Below are 26,086 nucleotides of genomic sequence, written 5' to 3'. Positions count from 1 at the left end.
TTAAAGCTCAACATTCAGAAAACTAAGATCATGGCATCTGGTCCCACCACTTCATGGGAAATAGATGGGGAAACAGTGGAAACGGTGGCAGACTTTATTTTGGGGGGCTCCAAAATCACTGTAGATGGTGATTGCAGCCATGAAATTAAAAGATGCTTATTCCTTGGAAGGAAAGTTATGACCAACCTAGATAGCATATTGAAAAGCAGAGACATTACTTTGCCAACAAAGGTCTGTTTAGTCAAAGCTATGGTTTTTCCTGTGGTCATGTATGGATGTGAGTGTTGGACTGTGAAGAAAGCTGAGCACTGAAGAATTGATGTTTTTCAACTGTGGTGTTGGAGAAGACTCTTGAGAGTCCCTTGGCCTGCAAGGATATCCAACCAGTCCATTCTAAAGGAGATCAGTCCTGGGTGTTCTTTGGAAGGAATGATGCTAAAGCTGAAACTCCAATACTTTGGCCACCTCATGCGAAAAGTTGCCTCATTGGAAAAGACTCTGATACTGGGAGGGATTGGGGGCAGGGGGAGAAGGGGACGACAGAGGATGAGATGGCTGGATGGCATCACCGCCTTGATGGACGTGAGTTTGAGTGAATTCCGGGAGTTGGTGATGGACAGGGAGGCCTGGTGTGCTGCGATTCATGGGGTCTCAAAGAGTCGGACACGACTGAGTGACTGAACTGAACGCATGCTTGTTGACTGTTCATAAACCATCTTTGGAGAAATGTTTCTTAATGTCCTTCACCCATTTTTTTTTTTTTTTAAATAAGACTGTGTTTTTTTCTTCTTGAGTTGTAATTCTTTATATATTTTGGATATTAACCCCTCATCAGATACATGGCTTGTAAATATTTTCTCCCATTATTTTCACTCTGCTGATTGGGCCCACTGATGCAGGCATTTTGAAGTTTAATACAGTCCCGTTTATCTATTTTTGCTTTGGTTCCATGTACTTTTGGTGTTAGATGCATGAAGTGAAATGAAAGTGTTAGTCGATCCCTCGTATCCAACTCTTTGTGACCCCATGAACTATAGTCTGCTTGGCTCTTCTGTCTGTGGAATTTTCAAGGCAAGAATACTGGAGTGGGTTGCCATTCCTTTCTCCAGGGAATCTTCCTGACCTAGGGATCAAACCAGAGTCTCCTGCATTGCAGGCAGATTCTTTACCATCTGAGCCACCAAGAAAGCCCTACATGCAGGAAATCATTGCTAAATCCAGTATCATGAAGCTTTCCCATATGTTCTCTTTTATGAGCTTTATAATTTTAGGTCTTTAATCCATTTTGAGTTAATTTTTGTGTATGCAGTAAGGCAAAGGTCTAACTTCATTATTTAGCATGAGGATATCCTGTTTTCCCACATCGTTTATTGAAAACAGTGCTTTCCCGCATTTGAACGTTTTTGGTACTCGTGTTGAAGATAATTTGATCATATGTGTGAAGGTTTATTTCTGTGCCCTCTCTTCTATTGGTTTACATGTTTGTCTTTATGAGAATCCTACATTGTTTTTGTCATTTTGACTTTTTAAAGATATAATTGACATATAATGTATTAGTTTCTTGTGTACAACATAATGATTTGATATTTGTATATACTGCAAAATAATCACCACAGTTAGAAACATCTAAACACTTTTTATTACTGTAGCTTGATTTAAAAGTTTGAAATTAGGACACCTGAGCCCTTCCTTCAACTTTGTTCCTTTGACTACCTTCTTAATTTCTTTTATGATTATTGGGTGTATTCAAGTTTTTTATTCTTCTTAAATCAATTCTTTTAGACGTATAGTTGATTTACAATATTGTGTTAGCAAAGTGATTCAGATGTGTGTGTGTGTATATATATATCAGATTCCTTTCCATGATAGGTTATTACATTTTGTAATATCTTGTATGCTGTACTTGCTTGCTTGCTTGCTGCGTCGCTTCAGTCGTGTCCAACTCTGTGCGACCCCATGGACTGTAGCCCACCAGGCTTCTCCATTCATGGGATTCTCCAGGCAAGAACACTGGAGTGGGTTGCCATTTCCTTCTCCAATGCATGAAAGTGGAAAGTGGAAAAAGTCAAGTCGCTCAGTCGTGTCTGACTCTTAGCGACCCCATGGACTGCAGCCTACCAGGCTCCTCCATCCATGGGATTTTCCGGGCAACAGCACTGGAGTGGGGTGCCATTGCCTTCTCCTGTAATCTGTACAGTAAATCCTCATTGCTTACCTATTTTATCTGTAGTAGTTTGTATCTGTTAATCCCATCAGTTCAGTTCAGTCGCTCAGTCGTGTCCAACTCTTTGCAATCCCATGGACTGCAGCACTCCAGGCCTCCCTGGTCCATCACCACCTCCCAGAGTTTACTCAAACTCATGTCCTTTGAGTTGGTGATGCCATCCAACCATCTCATCCTCTGTCGTCCCCTTCTCCTCCTGCCTTCAATCTTGTCCAGCATTGGGGTCTTTTCAAATGAGTCAGTTCTTCACATCAGATGGCCAAAGTATTGGAGTTTCCGTTTCAGCATCAGTCCTTCCAATGAATATTGAGGACTGATTTCCTTTAGGATGGACTGCTTGGATCTCCTTGCAGTCCAAGGGACTCTCAAGAGTCTTCTCCAACACCACAGTTCAAAAGCATCAATTCTTTGGCGCTCAGCTCTCTTCACAGTCCAACACTCACATCCATAAAAGACCACTGGAAAAACCATGGCCTTGACTAGACAGACCTTTGTTGGCAAAGTAATGTCTCTGCTTTTAAATATGCTGTCTAGGTTGGTCATAACTTTTCTTCCAAGGAGCAAGCATCTTTTAATTTCATGGCTGCAGCCACCATCTGCAGTGATTTTGGAGCCCCCCAAAATAAAGTCTGTCACTGTTTCCACTGTTTCCCCATCTATTTCCCATGAAGTGGTGGGACCAGATGCCATGATCTTAGTTTTCTGAACGCTGAATTTTAAGCCAACTTTTTCATTCTCCTCTTTCATCAAGAGGCGCTTTAGTTCCTCTTTGCTTTCTGTCATAAGGGTGGTGTCATCTGCATATCTGAGGTTATTGCCATACTCCTAATTCATTCCTCACCTGCTCCCTTTCCCATTTGGTAACTGCAAGTTTGTTTCTTGTGTCTGTGAGTCTGTTTTTGCTTTGTATTGCAGTTCATTTGCATTATTTTTTATATTCTACATATAAGTGATACTGTATTTTTCTCTTGAATCAGTTCTTGAATTTTATATTGCCCTAGAGAATTACCCATTTCAATTTTTAATTTACAGGTAGACTTCTAATATAAATGGTCTCATAATTAGAAAAATAATTTTATATCTGATATTGTCCTTTTTCAAAATTCAAATCTGACAAAAGCATGTCTAATTCATTATTGGTTTTGATTGAATCTATTCTTTTTTGTGGGGTTTACTAATTCCTTCTACTTTTTTTGGTAATTATTTTGTTTTAGTAAACAAATTGCTTAGTAAATTAGATCTTCTTGGCTAAACATTCTTCTCTGAATAGCCTTTGGCTCGAATCCCCCAGGTGTTGTACAATACTCTGACCATAATTAATTTTTAAGTTAGCGCAAATTGCTTATTCCAGAGTAGGATTTTTTTTACCTAGGAGCTATTAGGCATGAATGGTATTTTAAAGATTCCTAAGATATATTTCTAGTGATAGATATACTTCTAAGGAATATTTTTGGTCTCCTTTTCTAATTCTATTCAGTGAATCCTACTGCAGTCCATTCAATGAATGTGCCCTCTATGATTTCAGAACTGAGTTTCAAAGAAGTTGGGGCAGGGAGGGCTCCCAAATATCACTCCCCTCCTCTGGGTGATCCACATGCTTTCCTCTCAACCTTTGCTTAAAAAGGGCCCACCAGATGTTAAGACATCCTGGCTTTTCAAGGCTTCTCATGAAAGGCCTGAGTGAGACTGAGGACTTGGCAGTTGTAATGGGAATTCTTCAACTCTGTAACTCGTAGTGGTAACTTCACCCTCCCTTCAGTTTCTCCCTACTTCCAAAGCTCTGCCCATCATGTAGGTGAGTCCTTTCCAGCACTGCACCTGTCACTCCTTGTTCAAGAATTTAGGATTCCCTGTTGTTAACCACAGCATTGCTTCAGGGATCTCACTCTTTGAGGTGTTCATTAAACACAACTGTAAGGAAACACAGTAGCTGATGCCAGGGCCTCAACCCCAAATTCCCAGGCCCACCTGCTCATCTAGCGTAAGTCTATTCGTTTCTCCTTTTCCTTCCTAGCCCAACCCGTGCTGTGCTTCTCACCTGTGGTTATATCTGAATTCTTGATTTCTAAATTTAAAGCTGTTGAGGTATCAACTAATTTTTTCTCAGGCTTACTCTTTCCAAACAATAAATAGGACAGTGCTTTCTCAGTATCATTTGATCATGCAATGGTTTGCGGTATATTTTTTCTCCACTGTTTACCACTCTTTCCATAAACCCTGACCATGACTTAGGTTCTGGGTTCCCAGTAACGGTCTGGTCCTGAACTTTTAATGAGAACCTCCTACTCAACTGCATGGGCCCCAGCACTGCTACTAACATGTCTGCCGAGGTGCGAGAATCACAATCTTCTCAGGCAGCCCTTGACTAGCCTAGGAAGTTAGATGGCTCTGTCCACTAGGAGTTATCACGTAGACCCTGAAGGCTCAATTCTGTGACTGGTATCAAGACTTGGGTGAGACCCTCTGGTCTGATTTCTACATACCTACTGCTTTGAGAGGAGACTTCCCCTTAACTTTGTTGCACAGGCAGATGCTGGAGGGGTTGTTTTAGAAGGCCAACAGGGGCATTTTTCTCCATTAAATGCTTTCCTTTGCTAGAATAAGCCAAATTGGCAGAAATTACTGAGGAGTGATACTGTGGATTCCTTTAGGCCACGTCAGTCACAGAAAGCTTTTCCACACTGGGCTATCACTATAGCTCAGCTCTCAAACCAAGTAGATACCCAGAAATGATCCAGAGCGACTCCTCAACCACTCAGCAAAACATGAATATATTAGCAGAGCACTCCTCTGACTGAAGCATAATCGCAGCTTAAAGGGTTCCTGAATCACTCACTCAGTGAAAATGGTGCGAGGGATGGGCATGAGGAATGGTAGAGACCAAAACCCTCGCTTTTACTATGCATTTCTAGGTGTGTGTGAGAGACGGAGTTCTCTACCACATTGCCTTTCATTTCTTTGTGCTGCTTCCATCCTGGCATCCACTCACCAACAGGCCAAAGCTACTAATACCTCCATTAGTACCAAGAAAAAAAAAATTAAATGTACCAAGAAAAAAATGAAAATGCTATAGTTTCCCACTCATGTCTTCTTCTAGTATTCTTCTGAGTGATTTATCCGACAACTTGAATCAAGAGGTCATTTGCAGAGCTCCAAGTCAAATATTTTGAGGCTGTACATAGGCAAATTAAAAACAAAACCCCCTTTAACTGTAACAGAAGGCACTGAATATTCACTGCCTCTGCACGTCACATATATTCTCCTTTAATCCTCACAATTTTAGGAGGTAGGTGTTTTTTCCCTTGCCTACACATGAGGAAACTAAAGCTTAAAAGATGAAAACACCTGTCTAAAAATGTAAAACTAAAGGAACCTGGGCAGTCCAGTTCTAGCGTTCAAACACTGAACCATTTACACTCTTAAGCCCAGGAAAATTTGAATCTAAATGTAGCCAATTTCGCTCCTAAACTATCAAACTTTAGGGGGAAAAAAAAGTATGACTGGCACAAAAAGAAACAAGAAATTATCAACAGCATGTGTAGATAGATAATAAAAGTTCAACAAATATTCCACTGAATTTTAAGCTTCCCATAGGATCTACTCTATACTTATTAAGGTTCTTAGCATCAAGTACTCTCAGATCTGAGGTTCTACAGGAAGTCAGGATGTTGTTTCTACTTCAGTTCAGTTCAGTCGCATCCGACTCTTTGCAACCCCATCAATTGCAGCACGCCAGGCCTCCCTGTCCATCAACAACTCCTGGAGTTCACTCAAACCCCTCCATCGAGTCGGTGATGCCATCCAGCCATCTCATCCTCTGTCGTCCCCTTCTACTCCTGCCCCCAATCCCTCCCAGCATCAGTCTTTTCCAATGAGTCAACTCTTCACACTTACAGGCAGATAACTTAAGAGGCCTAAAGGGTAAACCACACAGCTCTCACACCTCAGGGCCCAACCCTTTCCTTTCCCTCAGCAGTACCTTCCAGAGGCACACTGGAGCCCCTACCGAGAGCTCTATTCCTTCTGTCTAGAGATGAATTTACCAAATGGCTGCACATTCAAATCCCATATGTTGATCCAGTCCTTTCAAGTCAGATGGGTAAGGTAGACAGTGAAGACTACTCCTTAGGGTTTTCTCCGTCTTTCCCCCATCCACTTTGGAGAAACCATTGTTACGAGGGCAAACAGACTACTACCCAGGTCACTTTAGGAAAACACTTTCGTGATGTTGATAAACTAGGGTGGGAGAATGTGACATTTATTTCCCTTGTAGGAACTTTAATTTCATCACTATAATGGGGTATGTGAAACACTCCCGAAGGGCTACCAGTTTAGAAATCAGGATAAAACTAAAATGGAGGATAAACAATGTGTATGAGAAAAATTCCTTTTCCACTTAGTTTTATGAAGATATCCATTTTGAATTCTACCAAATAACCTACACAGATTTAAAAAATCACCTATAGAAGGAACAGGAAAATGGAAACATTAGCACTGGTTGAGAATTAGGTTTTAGGTCTCTTTATATATATCAATTCTTAAAACGACTGAGGATTTAAAAATAGCTCCATCCCATACTAAGGGCTTTCCTGGTGGCCCAGAGGTTAAAGCATCTGCCTGCAATGTGGGAGACCTGGGTTCGATCCCTAGGTCGGGAAGATCCCCTGGAGAAGGAAATGGCAACCCACTCCAGTATTCTTGTCTGGAGAATCCCATGGACCGAGGAGCCTGGTGGGCTATAGTCCACGGGGTTGCAAAGAGTTGGATACGACTGAGCGACTTCATTTTCACATACTAAGGATGAGGGCTTCCCCTGTGGCTCAGCTGGTAAAGAATCCACCTGCAATGTGGGAGACCTGGGTTCAATCCCTGGGTTAGGAAGATCCCCTGGAGAAGGGAAAGGCTACCCACTCCAGTATTCTGGCCTGGAGAACTCCACGGACTATCCATGGGTTCACAAAGAGTTGGACATGACTGAGTGACTTTCACTTCATACTAAAAATGAAGGTACTAAGGCTGAGATAACATAATCAAATTCACAAGGTTTGTGAAAAGTGAGGTTAACTTTAAATACAGGCCTGAACCCAGACTGTACTTTCAGACAACATAGTCTCCTAAAGTGCATGTTTGTGCAAAGGAAACGAACACCTGTGGGTAAAGATACATGATTTAATTTAATCCTCAAAAACAACTTTGAAGTATCATTTTATCAATAAAGAAACAGGGTTCAAGTTCCATCATATGATGAAGTGTGTAATGACTCTATGTAGTTAGACAGAAATTATGAATATTTTAAGACAGGATTCATATCATCAGTGCAATCACTGGCCCCAGACTAGCATCCATGTGATAAAGGTATTTTCATTTTCCTTAAATCAGAGTAAACTTGATTGGTCAATGGGAATTGTAATTGAGGTACAGTGGGGTATTTTATGTAGAGAAAAACACAAGACCAGATTTATTTCATACAATGTTATTCACACATTTTTCATTTTCTAATTTATACATAATATACAAAGAAGTGAAGATAACATTATTTCATACGAACCAATAAGAGCCAGGACTTAGACAAACTGGTCCAGAAACAATTCATATCAAAAGACAACCAAGAGTAAAGCCTAAGTGGTTCTGCCCAATTAAGTTTATTCTAAAATGTCATTTTCAGATTATACCAAAACCTCATGCCAATTTATTAAAAGGTGGAATCAGAGAGGTGGGCATCAAAAATGGCAGACCAAAATTTCTAGAGTAATAGATATTTTTCTACGATAAGCCCTAAAATACTGGGAAGACTGGGCTGTTAATAATGAGACACACAAGAACATCAGGAATTCAAGACAATGGTCCAGTTTCCCAATGTGCTGTTCTCTAGGACTTTCTAAATCTGCAGAAATAATTTGTCTGTGTGAACAGAAGATAAAGGAAAACCAGGAATTTAACTGTGCAAATCCAGGAAAGTCACCACCAATCTCCAACAAGGACAACTTGATCCTGAAACCATGAGCTGATACTGGGAACAAAAGTTCAGCACAGGGCCAAGACATTCTGAGGCTGGCAAAACAAAGCGGGAAGGGCGGCAGGGAGCAGCCCTGTATGGAGGGGAAAAAAGCTCTGTCACTATGGCTGGGACATGCTGATGAACAAGTGTGACTGTGAGAAGGGACAGTGAACAAGTGGTTAAATTTAATGGCCTCAACAAGGAATGCTGGGTTAGAAAACTACAATAACTCAACATCAAACATGAAAAACTATGCCTGGCACCCCAAACTTCATGCTGTTATTCTTAGGTTCATGATATGAACAGCTATGTGAAAAACCTTTATGTTCACTATTGTGCTCAGAAGACTGGTATTCTTCTGCAGACTTCCAATAAAAAAAATCCCTTACATATTCAATTGAAAGAGATAGCATAGTTCATTAGTTTTTAGCACTAAACATAAGTGGGTCAACATAAAAGTTTTATACAAAATACTGACTTCAACAAAATACAAAGCACTTTCTTTATCTTTCAGAAACTGAATATACAAAGCAAGTTTTTTCCAAAATATTTTCATAGGCAAAGGATTAAAAACGATTTTAATTATACACATATGGTCACAATTTTGCCTTAAAAAGATTGTTGGGAAATGTACATAAGGCCGCTTGTAAATGTACATCATGTTACTGTTATGTCTTATGTCCAGAGAAAAAATGTTATCATACAGATTTGCTATTACTTGGGAGTAGGCTATTCAAAAATACAGTACTCTTCTGTACAAAGAAAAAAAGTCACATCACATTTAATAAGATGGAAAAAGCATTGGCCTCCATGGTCATCAAATATCTCAGTCCAATACTTTCTATTATGCACAATACCCTGACTTCTTGAAAGTGATCCAAATCCTAGCATGTCCATATTAACAGAGTCAACAACTATGTTATAAAACAAAATGTTTTCCACAATAATAAAAAGAAAGCTGGTTCATACTTCTGAAACCATATAAAGATAAAAAATTTTAAAAAATCACTCTCAATTTGGAGAAATCAATTTACATTATACAACACTATATGCCAGGTCAGAGGGCAGGGACATAAATGTACACCAAAATGCAAATGTTTCCCAAAGAGATAAAACAAATTCCATTTACAGCATTGAGGTTTACAAATATACACCTGTACAACCAAAGAAAGCATCACTACCAAATTAGCAAGGCTTTTATAATAAACATTGAAACAAGATTTGCTTTCAAAGTGTAAACTTACATCTATTACTACACACACAATGCATATATTTATAGGAAGCAAAAAAAGCTATCTGAATATGTAATCATGCTTAAATGTTGAGCTATCAAATTCACTTTTCAGTGGCCCCTTTTCACCTCTATTAGGTTCCTACTTTCTGAATCTACTATGAAAAAGCAAAATAAAGCTCAACACTTTCTCAACATGTCCTTGTAATTCTATAAGCAAAACAATGTACAAATTTCGACTCTTTCTCATCGCAAACCAAACTGAAAAGTTAAAATGGAACTTAACTTTTCGTTTAGTATACTTAACTGGATGGAAGTGTCACCATGATTCCGTTTTTTTCTACCTCTTATAACAATTACATATGTAAGTATATACAATACTTCTGTACATTGCCAGAGACATTTTAGGGCAGTATTTGTATTAAAACCATATCCACTGTAAATACTATAAGTTCTTTTCCTTTCAAATCATTTAATTCTTATCTTACTGAGTTTTTATTTGCATGATAGTTTGTGAATTACCAAAATACAACTTAACTTTCTTTTTAAAATATTAATTTATGCAGTTGATTGTTAATCTGTTATAAAAGGCTTCACACAAAGGACAAAAAAAAAATAAGGACTATATTTTTATATACATCTCTATAAACCTGTTGTGCTATGGGGTCCGTAGACCTACCAGACTGCAAGCCAGTTTATTAAAAGAATACTGTACTTTTCCCTTTAAAAACTATTTTTGTGACTTTACAAGGTAAAAATTTACAAAATATGTGACAGCATTTTTTGATACAGTTACATCATATACAGGCATTCTGTGCTTTGCCAGCAATTCATTCTGATAGGTCTCCACTCAGGGCTGAATATAATTTATTCGCCACCCCCACCCCCAAATATACACAAGAACCTTAAAAAATTTACAAATGGATGAATAAAGTCAATAAATAGTTTTGCTTTAAAAAAAATTTGAAGATTCATAGTTGAGTTGTGTTTTGATAATTCACAAAAGAAATGCTCCTCTCACATGGTTACATTATCTTCTTTTTTTCCTTTACAGCATTCCATTTGGTGGTCCTCCAATAGGCCCTAGATCTGGGCTATTTTTCAAATAATATTTTTCCAACTTGGCCAGTATATGCTTCCCATATGTATATTTGCGTAAAGTAGAAATGTGAGGTCGAATCTGAAAAATAAATAATCTGCTTAGGAAATCTAAGTTATTTTAGTTTCTGATTCCTAAAAAAAACTGCCCCCAAATCTGGGTGATTTGGAAGAAATAACTGAAATTTTAAAATTCAAATCCAAACAAAGTTGTTTGCAAAAGCAGTTCTGTTCCACTCAGTCTCTCCAAAATTGTCTAATGAATAAAACAAGCCACTATTCCCATAAACTATTACACATGCAAATAATAGAGAAACTCCAAACATAGAAGAGAAGTATCACTAATGAGCTAGTATATTCTTACAAAGTTTATGAGGGCCGAATTCTGTAACTCTAAGCAACTAGACAAAAATTCAATACAAAATGGAGCAAAAGACATGAACAAGCAAGATGTGTTAGAGCTAATACATTTAAGATATTCAATATCTCCCTAGTGGTTTTAAAAACACCTATGAGAAGAATCATATCATTATCTTTCCATCCAGACTGGAAAAGATTTTATAAGCAATAACTGGCATTGATGAGATAATGTAAACAGGTAAATATCAGACAGATATGCAAACTTGTACAAAATTTTTGGAAAGCAACTTGGCAGAATCTATTAAAATGTAACATGTTCACATACTTTGTGCCATCAATTTCCACATCTAGGAATTTACCTTACAAAAACATTTAATTATGCAAAGATGTATAAAACATTGCTAAGAACAGTTACTAAAAAATAAGTAATTGAAATGCTCTAAATATGAAATTGGTAAATAAATAATGCAGTTAAAAATAACACTGAAAAAACTGTTACAGGTATATATTCTTAAACAAAAATATTAAATTTTAAAAACAAAATCAAGAGGGCAAAAATACCACCAGTGTTCATTTTTAACAGTAAGTTTTCCGTGGAAAGTAATGATTTCTTTGAGAATCATTAGACTGTAGAAAAAGGATAGAGAGAAACCAGCTTAATTGATTAGGTAAATGGTAGGTAAATATGAGAAATGAATGTGATTTTATTGAGCTGATTACCTTAAGAACTTACAAAAGAGTACAGTATACCTACATCTGCCAAAGCTTTTCCACTGATTTTAAACTTTTTCTGTAGTTCAGACATTCTGAGGAAGTTAAAAGAGTAGCCTAAACAAACTGAATCATCTATTTTAAGTGCTATAAATAGTATTACCTTGTGCATGATTATCTTTCTCTGCGCAGGTTCAGCCATATCAATCATCTTCTGAACGACATAATTGGCATACTGGTCCTTCATCATGGTGTATAAGGCACTGTGAGGACCATCATTCTGGCAGCAAACTTCGTCAATCAGTAAAGCTCTCTCAGCACGGGAGGCATGAGTAACACACTTTTCTACTACATTGCTTAAAAATTAAAGTACATAAACAAAATTATTTTGTCATTTTTTAACAGAAAACTTTCTCTGGCTTTTGAAAGAACTTGTTCAGTGCATTGGCAGGCAGAAGAGTCAAAACAGGATTCTCTTCTAATTCTCCAGTTACTTCTAAAACAGTAATTAATATCATGGAAGAATCCATATGGGACATCCCCAAGTTTAATGGCAGGCCTCTTAAAATGATAACTAAATAATAATTAAACTATCGGGACTTCCCTGGCAGTCCAGTGGTTAAGACCCCAAGTTTCCAATGTAGAGGGCCATGTGGTATGGCCAAACAAAAACAAATCAAAGACCCATATTCAAGGAGGGGGGATGGGGGTGAAACTAGGTCATTAATAAGGTCTGAGGCTTTCATGAGCATGAACTAAATAAATGTGCAATTATCCACACATCTTGGGAAGAAATAATTTTCCAAACACAGATTTAAAAAATGGAATATATGGGGGCAAACCAATTTGTCATGTAGATTCTTTGAGAACAAAAGCAACACTCTAGATGTACCTTTTGCCTCCACTAAAAAAATTAGAGAGAGATTGTATTCCAATGTTATAGTCTATATGCATTTCTGTGCTTAAAAAGCCAGAGTGTTAAAAGACCTTTCCCTTGGAATGAGAAAATAATGCAATACCTGGCAAATTTGTGTTGACTCAAGGCTAAGACCTTTCCTCGGATTTCAGAAACAATTTTGCTCTTGTCTTCAGGTCGACCATGTTCCAGTACATGCTGAATAACGTAATTGCCATACTGATCCTGAGTGCAGACATTTAAAAATTGATTTCCTTAAAGTCATTCGTTAGGAATAACGGTAATTCTTAAAAAAGATGTTTATTATTTTTCTAAAAATCCAATAGTACAATCAAGAGAATACAAAAGGCTTTTGTTTCACTGTGTGTTAACTCTATAGTGTTAACAATAAATTATATTTCCTTTAAAAAATCAGAACCATTTGCAAAAGTATATAAACGTTTCAAATTTTAGGGATTTTATACCTGTACCAACTGCTCTGTATGTTGGTGGAGTTCTTCTAAGATAGGTAAGGTCTGCTCTGCAGTGCAATGCTCCAGAATGCGCTGGATTACTCTGCAGCCATAAGGATGAGTTGAAAGTACAAATACCTTAAAACAATTAGAAGAAATAAACTTCCAATCTGTGACATTTTTGGAAAGACGGGTTTACACAGGTTTTTGATAACATGTTGAGTTAATTTAACATACAAGAACAGGTAATTTACATTTAATACATCAACTGCCACATTGGCAAAGACCGAGAAACAGGGCACTCAGTTTAGGAGCTAACAGATATTTTGATCAAAAGGAACCTAATCAGAAGAAGGAAGGCATGTAATAATGACAAAGAATGGATTGTGGGGTAGTGATAGTGCACACTGTAATCAGACACTATTAATTATTATGTATTAGTTACTAATTTATATTTATTTTTCTGTCTTTTATTATACAATCTTAAGTCTTCTTCTCTCCTTCCCCCTCTCCCAGGAAGTTTGGAAAACACTGTCGGGCTTACAACGCTAACAGCAGTTATCTTTATTTCTTAGAGTAATATAATTAAACTCATCTACATTTTTCAGCTGCAAAAATGAAGCTATATATTGACTCACACTCTATGAAAGAGGCAGAAATTAACACACATTCAGTATTTATCTCCTTGTATGAAAGTACTAGGTATAAGTAGACGACAAAAGTCAATCTTACTTGTCCTTTGAAAGCATCAATGATGAACTGTAGTGACTGTGGCTGAACACATTCGATACACTTTTGTACAACATGGTTTCCATTTTGATCTTTCACACATTTGAGTACATGACCATCCAGCTCCTTTACCATTTCACTCTGCAAAAGAGAAGACATTTAAATTACCTTACCAAACAACATAAAAGAAGATGGGAACAAAAGTATATTCAAAAATTTGTTTCCAATTTTTTATATATCAAAGTTTAAAATTCCTGAAAGTGTTAATAAGCAGAAGCCACTGAAGGTGAGAATTACTAAAATATTTTGGATTATAATGTAAATGATATTTGCTAAAATAAAACCTGCTGCTGCTGCTGTAACCTAGTGATACTCAATTTGCTGTATTTAAACTGTCTTCACTGTTTGTATCTTCCACTCATCTTTCTCAGCTGACAACTAATATAATGATATCAGAATTCTATACTTTTCTCTACTAAGCATACCCCTTCCCCCCAGTAATCATCATCATCATTTTTTTGGCTGTGCTGTGCAGCATTCAGGATCTTAGTTCCTCAACCAGGGACAAACCTGTGCCCCCTGCAGTGGGAAGCGTGGCGTCCTAACCACTAACTGCCAGGGAATTCCCCCAAGTAGTTATTACTGATGGGTATTTGAGATTATCAAGCACACAGAAAAGGGTAAGGAGCTGAATGAGCCCTGAAGAGCCGTGTAATTTTCATGTAATATATCAATTATGAAAAATTATTATTGAGCACTTTTATTCTTCTTTTTAGTAATCTTATAATAAAGAACTTGATTCAGGGAATTTCCTGGTGGTCCAGTTTTTAGGACTCTTCTGCTGCTGGGGGCCCAGGTTCTCCCTAGTGGGGAACTAAGACCCTTCAAGCTACACAATTCGGGGGAGGGGGTGGGGGGCAGTGGTGGTGCATGCACACGAATGGGTGGGCACAGGACCAGCCACAACTTGATTCAATATTTTCCTTTAACATTTTATACCTTCCTCAGGGACAGATTCTCAGGAGATTTTAGATCTTTGCTCATTTAATGGGCAAAGATGACATTTTTCAATTTATATTTGATTAATAAGCTTAGACGGTAAAGCGTCTGCCTGCAATGCGGGCATAAATACAGTGAGTGAAGAAAACAATTAGTTCTTAAAAGGTATTGGTAATAGTAAGTTTAGAAAGAGATTGACTTTGACTCTCAAGCTACACACATACAATAAATTCCAGAATTAAAAACAATAATATATATGTATGTAATCACAGCAGTGAACATCTGTGAGAAAATTACATTCCTCTTGAAGAAATCCCGAGCTTTAGAGTCACTGAAGTTGTGTCATAATGGAGAAAGATCAGTAGTTTGTATAGATACTTAGAGCTTCTCTGCTCTTAACTCTCAGACTGATAAAGATATTTTGGAAACAGTGTCAGAGCTTTCTGAGATGCTCTTCCCAGGTTATAATCCTCAAGCTTGCCTTGAATAAAATTCCATGGATGGAGAAGCCTGGTGGGCTACAGTTCAGGGGTTGCAAAGAGTCGGACATGACTGAGCGACTTCACTTGCACTCTTCAATAATAAGGTTAAACTTACTTACAGTGCATTTTCTTTTAACTATTTTTCCCATAAAATTCGAAGACTTCATTAACACACATCTTAATCCTTGGGGAAAAAATGTAAGTAACTGCACAATAATCTGTGTACCTAATCAGTGTAATAGGAAATAGGATTATGAAGAAATGGAGTACACCTAGTGTAAAGGTATTCTTTTTTTTTTTCTTTTGACATGCCGCATGGCAAGTGAGTTTTTAGTTACCCGGCACTGAACTCCTGTCCCCTGCACTGGAAGCACAGAGTCCTAAACACTGAGCCACCAGGAAATTTCCAGTATTTATATTTAAAATTTCTCTCACCCAAAAAAGTCTCAGTTGTATTCTGACAGAGGAATCCTTGAACTCAAGATATTACACAAATGTTGTTATAAGAGGACTAAGTTACAAAAGCAAATGTACTAAAGAATCCAAACAGGAGGGAATTCTCTGGCAGTCCAGAGGTTAGGACTCTGCACTCTCACTGCCGGGGTCTTCGGTTTGATCTCTTGCTGCTGCTGCTAAGCCGCTTCAGTCGTGTCCGACTCTGTGCAACCCCATAGACGGCAGCCCACCAGGCTCCCCCGTCCCTGGGATTCTCCAGGCAAGAATACTGGAGTGGGTTGCCATTTCCTTCTCCAATGCATGAAAGTGAAAAGTGAAAGTGAAGTCGCTCAGCCACGTCCCACTCTTAGTGACCCCATGGACTGCAGCCTACCAGGCTCCTCCGTCCATGGGATTTTCCAGGCAAGAGTACTGGAGTGGATCCCTTGCTGGGGACCTACAATCCTGCAAACCATGCAGAGCGGACCAAAAAAAAAAAAAATCCAAACATGAACTGGTTCATCTAAAGCTTACTCCCAATGCTTTATATTTTCAAATTAAAGAGACATAAAATACAATTTTTTAAAGAATACAAAAATTTTGTCTTAACTTACAATTACCTGCTGGTCAGACGAAATAGACTCTAATGCTTTCTGAATAACACGGCAGCCATACATCTGCAATGCTAAGGGTAGAACATGACCACGAATACGAGTCGCTAGGGCTAATTTTTGATCCAAACTCCCAAACTGACAGAAAAAAAAGATTTTATTATTACTTTGTTAACTTGAATAACTCACTGTTTTCAGTCTACTGAATCTATTTTTAAATATTACATTTGGCAAGTAGGTACAGAGAAAGCATTTAGGTATTAAACTTCTCATTTAGTGTAAAGACCATACACTTAAAAAATAAATATATATCATAAAATATAACATTTTAACCATAAAATACAACATTTTGACTTCAGTGGTATTGACTATATTCTCACCATTTGCAATAGTCATCACAATTTGATTCCAAATTTTTTCCATTACCTCAAACACAAACACTATACTCATTAAACAATAACCCCACTCTTTCCCCTACCAGTCTACTAGTAGAATAGGAAGCCCTAGTCAACTTTATGTCTCTATGAATTTGTCTATTCTAGGTATTTCACATAAATGGAACCTTATAATGTTTGTCCTTCTGTACCTGGCTTATTTCACTTAGTTTCATCCATGAGTAAGCATGTATGAAATGCTTCATTCCTTCTTATGGCTGAACAATATTCTGCTGTGTATATATATACCACATTTTGTTTATACATTCATCTGTCGGGCATTTTTGACTGTTTCCATGTTCAGGCTACTGTAAATAATGCTGAAATGAACACTAGTTCACTTAAGTGCTTGTTTTCAATACTTTTGGGTATATACCTAGAACGGAATTGCTGGGCTATATCATAATTTTATGTTTAGTTTTTTAAGGAACCTGCCAAACTGTTTTCCACAGTGGTTGCACCATTTTACATTCCTATCAACAATGTATGAGAGTTCTAATTTCTCTACATCTTCACCAACATTTATTGTTCTCTATATTTTAAAATACAGCCATCCTAGTAGACATAAAAGGAGCTAGCTATGGTTTGGATTTGCGTCTCCCTAATGACTAAGGGTGTTAAGCTTTCTTCATGTGCACATCTGAGTATCTTTCTAGGAGAAATGTCTGTTCAAGTCCTTTGTCCCTTTTTTAAACTGAGCTGTCTTTTTGTGGTTGAGTTTCATACATTCTGGATATAGAATCTGTACATATTTTCTCCCAAGTATATATTTTTATATGAAAATAAACTTTATATGAAGAATAAACTTTCAGAGCTTTTCTAAGCATTGAGCATGAAAAAACATGAATGCATGCTTACCTCAAAAAATTTCTGTATGACATAGTTGCCAAAAACATCTGTCATTAATTGATAGGCTGCTTGTAGAATTTCATTAAAAACCATCTGTCGCTCAGCTGGAGTAGCTCTCTCTAGCTTTTGCTGTATGAATCTATGTGGGAAACATTTTAATGTCATGACAGTATATTAATAATAAGCTCCTGCAAAATCCGTGTCTGATTTGAATATAACACACCCCAACATATATCCACATAAAGTCATTTCCAGAAACAGTATTAATATGTCCTATACATTTAAAATAAAAAGAACAAAAGTTATGAAGCATATCTTTGTTAACACCTTAATTTAAAACTTCTAGTCAGACTGGAAAAAATCTGGACATATGGATGTTTAATGTGTAAGTTAGTTCTGTCTGTATTGTAATCAATAAAAAAACTAAAAAGATATTACTGGCTATTCATTATTAATAATTAATTATATTATTACTAAGATATCTCAAACTTAGCAAATGTGTTAGAATTTGAATACTATTTTCTTTTCTGTGTATTATCTTGAGAACACTAATTTGCATGTACTTCAAGTATTACAGTACACACAAATCCTGTTTAATGTAAAGGAACACAAAGCATTTAACTTTGTTTTAAACATTTTTTTAGACGAGTATACACATCAGGGACACAAGTCCATAAATGTAATTCAGAGCACTATTTTCAAAAGGAAGTTTAAAGAAATTAAATGTATTCAGTCAACATAATAAAAATAATCCAACAAAAGAGCATTACTATTTATTATAGAAAACTGAAGAACCATAAAAAATAAATATCTGTATTTTTATATTTTATCCTCATAAGAGAGAAAAACCCATATTGGATATTTATTTTTTAAACAATTCCAATTTTTATACAGGTTAAATAATCTTGGTCAAGAAAAATCTTGGCTCTTTCAAAGCAAAAATGCAGTGGTAAGTACCATAAATCATAATCACCTACCTAGAACCATGCTGGTCTTGAGAAAACTCAACTATGTGTCCAATCAAGTCTCTAAGTTGAAGGTTTGGGAAGCGGTTGTTTCTGAAATCTTCTAATAATCTACTTCGGCCAGAAGGCATAATATCAGACCTATTATACCGAAGCCGAGAAGGAGGAAAGAGCTGGCTGCTGGAGCTAAATAGACTGGAAGTGCCTGAAGCACTTCGGTATTTTGCTTCTGCTCCAGGTGCTGCAGAGATATATCGACCACTACCATTTGTCAGTCCTCCTACAACAAAGCAACTATGGTCAGCAAATATTTTCTACAAATGCATTCCTCAAATAAGTCACTTAAACTAAAAAGGCAGTCAATAAAGAAATATTCATCCTATTAATTCCTATATGGTATAACATAAAATTAAAGTTGAAGGGGAACTCTCACACACTTACTTAACGTGTGTGGCTATAATATATGGGGGAAAAAATAAACTAGAAAACATGAAAAAAAGAAAAAAAACCAACCCTGTATTTGTTCTTGGCAGTTTAGTTTAAAAACATCTAACATCATACACAAAACCTATATTTGTTTTTGGAAGCTTAATTTAAAACATAATTACAACTAATGTCATACATAGTAGTATCAATACCAGAATATTGAAACCACTAACAAAATTTTCAGTTATATTAACAAACAAGTTACAAATAGCTATAGCCAACTCAGATTTCAAGTCACTAAAAATAAAGGCTGATTGAAATTTATCCACAATGTTAATGGAATACCAACAACTAAATCTACTTTTTTGGAATATATAAAAATTCATTAAGTCATATACACTTGTATGTAAAGAAAAATGATTTCTCAGTTAACCTAATTAAACTTCAAACTTCAAAAACCTACAACATAATAAAGCTGAATCACAAGCTAATTATTAAAATTTTTAACCTAAACACTCTCCATAAAACATTACTGTTTTACAGATGAAAAACAGGAGCAGTAAACATATTTATTATTTCTAGAGTTTTAACGTCGGTCATTTAAAACAAATGAATAAAAAACCTCTTTAACTTATATCCAATTCCAAAGAATAATAAAGGGCAGTTGATAAAAAACAAAAATAAATAGAAGCAGGTAACTGTTCTTTTGACAAATAAACACTTAAAAGTACTTGACAGTGTCCTTTTAAAAAAGAAAAATATCTAGAAAATTGGAAAATGCATACTTAGTAGTACAGATAAACAAAATCCACTGTCAGCTTTATACTACTGCAATTTACTTCTATTTAGAGTAGTGTTGTATGTACAATCCAGGCCAGAGTACAGATGGTGCCAAGGACACACTGTCAGTGCAAAGTTATAGAAAGGCATTGAAGGCCAAAAAGATTTACAGGGATAAGGAGCAGTAAGAGTTATAATCCTGGAGAGTGAAGTGGGTTAGAAAATTCCTCTTTAACTTTCAGTTCCCACTATTCTAGCTTTATTTTTCTTCATGAAATTTCCCATCATCCAGGATATTATACACATTCATTATTTATTTGAATCCTCGGCCCCATTTCCAATGTCAAGTGCCACAGGGCTATATTCACCTACATGCTTGACACCTCGTGCCTAAAACAGCATCTGTTGCATGGTGCGTACACACATATTTGTAAATATTTAATGTAGTATCAACTGTCTATGGTCTAGTTCTGTAATACCTTAGAAGTGTGTAATTTTATATACCAAAGTCATTAACATCAAATTCTCAGGTTCATTCCAGTTCTACCATAAATTTGTGCTCATATATAAAAACTCTAAAAAGTAAAAATTCAATGTTAATACTGTCACGATCTTTTCACTATTATTAATCCTTCTAGTTTCCTATTTTAATCTGTTTATAGTACTATCAGTTGTTCACAGCAATAACTGATTATTAGCCCATTTGAGTCTAACAATTCTTTAACCTTTTCATAGGGAAAGGGTACTATGCTTATCATTCCAATTTGTTTTTATGAACAATGATTATGTCTTCCCATTCAAGGACTACCATGATGATGTCATTTTATACTAAAATCCTACAGCATCCGGCTAGAGTACCTGCTCTACATTCTTCAGCTTACTTTTCAAACCTGTATTCCAGACCTATTTTTCACATGCATTTCCTAACGGTACCCTAATGTTCAATTCTCTCCTTCTCACTCATTACTATGTATGTACCACTGCTTATCATTACCTGAAATGTAAGGCCTAATCCTACCTCTTTATTTTTAATGAACTAAAGATTTCAATAGCAAATTCAAAATACACACTTATCCCAGAAAATGATAATTTTATTTAGTGCCTTCCAAGTAGCCCTATCAATATCCAACACAAATTCCTCCCGTGTCTAGATATTTCTTGATTATATTCTATCAGCTCCTAATACATCAAACTCCTAATGTACTCTTTGACAACATAAAATGTCCAATAATGCCAAACTGCTTTGAGATTTAAAAATTTTGGAATTTCAGTTCTAGAAGACTAATTATAACTAGCATTTTCATATATAAAGTTGAAAAATTAATTTCACAAAGGGTTAAGATGCCTTTGTTTCCTTACAAAGTAATTAAATATAAGTATTTAAACTCAATTTAAAATATATGATTAAACATTTAAAATGTGGTTCCTTTTAGGGAATTCCCTGCTGATCCAGTGGTTAGGATTCCACACTTTCACTGCCAAGGGCCAGGGTTCAATCCCTGATCAGGGAACTAAGATCCCATAAGCCACGCAACCAAAAAAAAAAAAAAAAGTAAAAATAAAGATGGGGCAGGGGAGAGTTAAACACTGAAAGCATATCATCGAAAACATAATATGAAATTTAGGGACATTTTACAAAATTGGCCTATACCTTTAAAAAATGTCGAGGTCATAAAAGGCTGAGAAACAATTCAAGATTAAGTTTTCAGGACACATACATACCCTGATTTGTTTATGAGTAAGGGACATTGTGTCTGCAACTTCCTTTCCAAAATATCAGGGAAAAAAATGGGTGAGAATGGACACATAATGCAGAGGGGGATAGAGTAAAGGGAAAGAACAATAAAACAAATTCACTTAATATATGGAAAACCTGGGATAAACTAGATTTTTAAAAAACTGTTAATGACTTTAAGTCTGAAATCATTTCAAAATTATTAAAAAAGCAAACAAACTGGTCATTTATATTCATACCCCTGCTGCTGCTCCTGTTTGGTTACTAAGTCATGTCCAATTCCTTTGCAACATGATGGACTGTAGCCTGCCAGGCTCCTCTGTCCTCCATTTCCAGGCATGGAAATCCCAGGCAAGCATACTGGAATGGGTTGCCATTTCCTTCTTCAGGGGATCTTCCCGACCTAGGGACTGAACTCAAATCTCCTGCTGTGTAGGTGGATTCTTTACCACTGAACCATTTGGGAAAGCCCACCATACTATTGCTACTGGTCATCTAAAAGCAGATGTGTTCTCCACCAAACACGCCCTTCAATTTATCACTGACCTCACCCCTAACATTTATGACTCCTTAATCACTAGCTTAATAAAACATATGGGACACAGAGAGCTGTGCTATTAATTTCACAGATAAAGTCACTATGGTCCAAAAGCGATGTGACATGTAGCTAGTCAGCCAGGACTCTTAGGCCAGAGGTTATCACACAGCTGTATGCTGCCCCTTATATGCTATTTACACAGGTATCTATCAAGCTCATTCATGACAACTGAATGAAGGCAAACACCTAATAACTATACTAGCAGAAGTAATATAAGTTTTCATTAATTTCCTTGAGAAGTCCATTGTTTTAAAATCCTTCCCTATTAAATATCAGACATCAAAAAGATCTTAAGATACTGACAAAAATACAGAGGAGAGAAATATACAACAACTGAAACCACAAGAAAATAAACCTCATTTTCCACCTCCCTAGGATCTGAGAAGGCAGCTCCTGAACCTATTTTTTTTTCTGTTTTTTAAAAAACAGATTCTCAAATCTTTCCCAGTAGATAGTTTTTATTTCAAAAAAGAAAAAAGGTCTACTTGAAGATTACTCTGATAGAAGTTTGGAGGCTAATGGATTAGAATCAAGATAAATTAAGGTTTCATTTTGGATTCAGGCTGTCAACTATTAACTTTGGGGGGAAAAAAAAAAAGCTATTCCAACTAGAATCGGGGAGTTTAAAAGGGTACAACTACATACAGGCTTACTAGGCAGAGTCTGTTTCAGAAGGTAAGGCTCTGGAAAGCTCAAGAAGGATAAGATGATAATGAGAGATGACTAGTTAGTTGGAATAGGTAAACAATAAGAAATACATAGCTGGAAAAAGTCTAAAATGAGGATGTCTATTTCCCTTTAAGGTATTACTTTTAATTACTTCTAACCCATAGCCAATGCACTTAGTACTTTACTAGACTTCAGCAGGAAAAAGACTTCAGAGCAGAGTTTCTCAATATGCACTTAAATCACTTCAGGATATTGGCTACACACTTCTAATAATACACATCGGTTAGACCTTTATCCTGTGTTCTGGTATACTGTCGTAAACAGGTTTTCTATGTTCAATATAATCAGCTTTTTCACCTACTTTAGAAAGCCCATTTAATGATTTCATATTCAGAGTTGATATTACACACCAGATCCTAAGGATGCATGACATGGAGTATTATTTTGTTGAAAAATAAAAAGGCAGCTATCTGTGAGCCCCATTCAAACTGGATCTGCACATTAGAGTTATTATTGTCCTGTACACAGTAACTCCTTTAGAGAGGTAGTAAACTCTTGTTGAGCATTCTTAACCGGACACTGAGAAAGTAGACTCTACATAAAACACTATATCATATTGAACTGTATCTGCCACAGTTTGTCCTTTTGTTTTAAGCAACTGCAGTTCAGTTTGTTCATTTAAGTCGCTCAGTTGTGTCCGAGTCTTTGCAACCCCATGAATTTCAGCAGGCCAGGCCTCCCTATCCATCACCAACTCCCGGAGTTCACTCAAACTCACATCCATCGAGGTGGTGATGCCATCCAGTCATCTCATCCTCTGTCGTCCCCTTCTCCTCCTGCCCCCAATCCTTCCCAGCATCAGGGTCTTTTCCAATGAGTCAACTCTTCGCATGAGGTGGCCAAAGTACTGGAGTTTCAGCTTTAGCATCATTCCTTCCAAAGAAATCCCAAGGCTGATCTCCTTCAGAATGGACTGGTTGGATCTCCTTGCAGTCCAAGGGACTCTCGAGTCTTCTCCAACATCACAGTTCAAAAGCATCAATTCTTTGGCACTCAGCTTTCTTCACAGTCCAACTCTCACATCCATACATAACCACTGGAAAAACCATAGCCTTGACTAGACAGACCTTGTTGGCAAAGTAATGTCTCTGCTTTTTAATATGCTATCTAGGTTGGTCATTGGAGAAGGCAATGGCACACCACTCCAATACTCTTGCCTGGAAAATCCCATGGATGGAGGAGTCGGGTAGGTTGCAGTCCATGGGGTGGCCAAGAGTTGGACACGACTGAGCAACTTCACTTTCACTTTTCACTTTCATGCACTGGAGAGGGAAATGGCAACCCACTCCAGTGTCCTTGCCTGGAGAGTCCCAGGGAAGGGGGAGCCTGGTGGGCTGCCGTCTCTGGGGTCGCACAGAGTCAGACACGACTGAAGCGACTTAGCAGCAGCAGCAGGTTGGTCATAACTTTCCTTCCAAGGAGCAACCGTCTTTAATTTCATTGCTACAATCACCATCTGCAGTGATTTTGGAGCCCCCCAAAATAAAGTCTGACACTGTTTCCACTGTTTCCCCATCTATTTCCCATGAAGTGATGTCACCAGATGCCATGATCTAAGTTTTCTGAATGTTGAGCTTTAAGCCAACTTTTGCACTCTCCTCTTTCATCAAGAGGCTTTTTAGTGCCTCTTCACTTTCTGCCATAAGGGTGGTGTCATCTGCATATCTGAGGTTACTGATATTTCTCCTGGTAATCTTGATTTCAGCTTGTGCTTCTTCCAGCCCAGCATTTCTCATGATGTACAATGCATATAAGTTAAATAAACAGGGTGACAATATACAGCGTTGACGAATTCCTTTTCCTATTTGGAACCGGTCTGTTGTTCCATGTCCAGTTCTAACTGTTGCTTCTGACCTGCATACAAATTTCTCAAGAGGTAATCAGGTGGTCTGGTATTCCCATCTCTTTCAGAATTTCCCACAGTTTATTGTGATCCACACAGTCAAAGGCTTTGGTGCAGTCAATAAAGGAGAAGTATATTTTTTCTGGAACTCTCTCGCTTTTTTGATGATACAATGGATGTTGACAATTTGATCTCTGGTTCCTCTGCCTTTTCTAAATCCAGCTTGAACATCTGGAAGTTCACGGTTCACATATTGCTGAAGCCTGGCTTGGAGAACTTTGAGCACTACTTTACTAGTGTGTGAGATGAGTGCTACTGTGCAGTAGTTTGAGCATTCTTTGGCATTGCCTTTCTTTTGGGATTGGAATGAAAGCTGACCTTTTCCAATCCTGTGGCCACTGCTGAGTTTTCCAAATTTGCTGGCATATTGAGTGCAGCACTTTCACAGCATCATCTTTCAGGTTTTGGAAGAGCTCCACTGGAATGCCATCACCTCCACTAGCTTTGTTCGTAGTGATGCTTTCTAAGGCCCACTTGACTTCACATTCCAGGATGTCTGGCTCTAGGTGAGTGATCACACTATTGTGATTATCTTGGTTGTGAAGATCTTTTTTGTACACTTTTTCTCTGTATTCTTGCCACCTCTTCTTAATATCTTCTGCTGCTGTTAGGTCCATACCATTTCTGTCCTTTATCGAGCCCATCTTTGCATGAAATGTTCTCTTGGTATCTCTGATTTTCTTGAAGAGATCTCTAGTCTTTCCCATTCTGTTGTTTTCCTCTATTTCTTTGCATTGATCACTGAGGAAGGCTTTCTTATCTCTCCTTGCTATTCTTTGGAGTTCTGCATTCAAATGGGAATATCTTTTCTTTTCTCCTTTGCTTTTCGCTTCTCTTCTTTTCACAGCTATTTGTAAGGCCTCCTCAGACAGCCATTTTGCTTTTTTGCATTTCTTTTTCATGTGGATGGTCTTGATCCCTGTCTCCTGTACAATGTCACGAACCTCTGTCCATAGTTCATCAGGCACTCTATCAGATCTAGTCCCTTAAATCTATTTCTCACTTCCACTGTATAATCATAAGGGATTTGACTTAGGTCATACCTGAATGGTCTAGTGGTTTTCCCCACTTTCTTCAATTTAAGTCTGAATTTGGCAATAAGGAGTTCATGGTCTGAGCCACAGTCAGCTCCTGGTCTTGTTTTTGCTGACTGTATAGAGCTTCTCCATCTTTGGCTGCAAAGAATATAATCAATCTGATTTTGGTGTTGACCATCTGGTGATGTCCATGTGTAGAGTCTTCTCTTGTGTTGTTGGAAGAGGGTGTTTGCTATGACCAGTGTGTTCTCTTGGCAAAACTCTATTAGCCTTTGCCCTGCTTTATTCTGTATTCCAAGGCCAAATTTGCCTGTTACCCCAGGTGTTTCTTGACTTCCTACTTTTGTATTCCAGTCCCCTATAATGAAAAGGACATCTTTTTTG

General features: G+C 37.2%; 1 protein-coding gene across 10 annotated transcripts in view; it reads right to left on the bottom strand.

The window, feature by feature from the left end:
- Positions 1 to 7,373: 7,373 nt before the first annotated feature.
- PUM2 (pumilio RNA binding family member 2) overlaps positions 7,374 to 26,086 on the bottom strand; it is a 121,436-nt gene continuing 102,723 nt past the window's right edge. For 8 of the 10 annotated variants that reach the window (XM_055540861.1, XM_055540856.1, XM_055540862.1 and 5 more), the window contains 8 exons: positions 18,507 to 18,774; positions 17,539 to 17,668; positions 16,250 to 16,384; positions 13,723 to 13,860; positions 13,003 to 13,128; positions 12,642 to 12,763; positions 11,786 to 11,978; positions 7,374 to 10,633 (listed from right to left, as the gene is read on the bottom strand). In XM_055540861.1, the coding sequence (XP_055396836.1) occupies positions 10,502 to 10,633; positions 11,786 to 11,978; positions 12,642 to 12,763; positions 13,003 to 13,128; positions 13,723 to 13,860; positions 16,250 to 16,384; positions 17,539 to 17,668; positions 18,507 to 18,774 (1,244 nt within the window). In that variant the 3' untranslated portion in view covers positions 7,374 to 10,501. The remainder of the gene's footprint in view (positions 10,634 to 11,785; positions 11,979 to 12,641; positions 12,764 to 13,002; positions 13,129 to 13,722; positions 13,861 to 16,249; positions 16,385 to 17,538; positions 17,669 to 18,506; positions 18,775 to 26,086) is intronic. The other 2 variants (XM_055540859.1, XM_055540864.1) reach the window with 1 other exon arrangement.

The sequence above is a fragment of the Bubalus kerabau genome, chromosome 11, assembly GCF_029407905.1.
Source record: "Bubalus kerabau isolate K-KA32 ecotype Philippines breed swamp buffalo chromosome 11, PCC_UOA_SB_1v2, whole genome shotgun sequence".
Lineage (NCBI taxonomy): Eukaryota > Metazoa > Chordata > Mammalia > Artiodactyla > Bovidae > Bubalus > Bubalus kerabau.
Note: the sequence above shows the minus strand (reverse complement) of the source record. Positions and strands in the feature narration are given on the sequence as shown.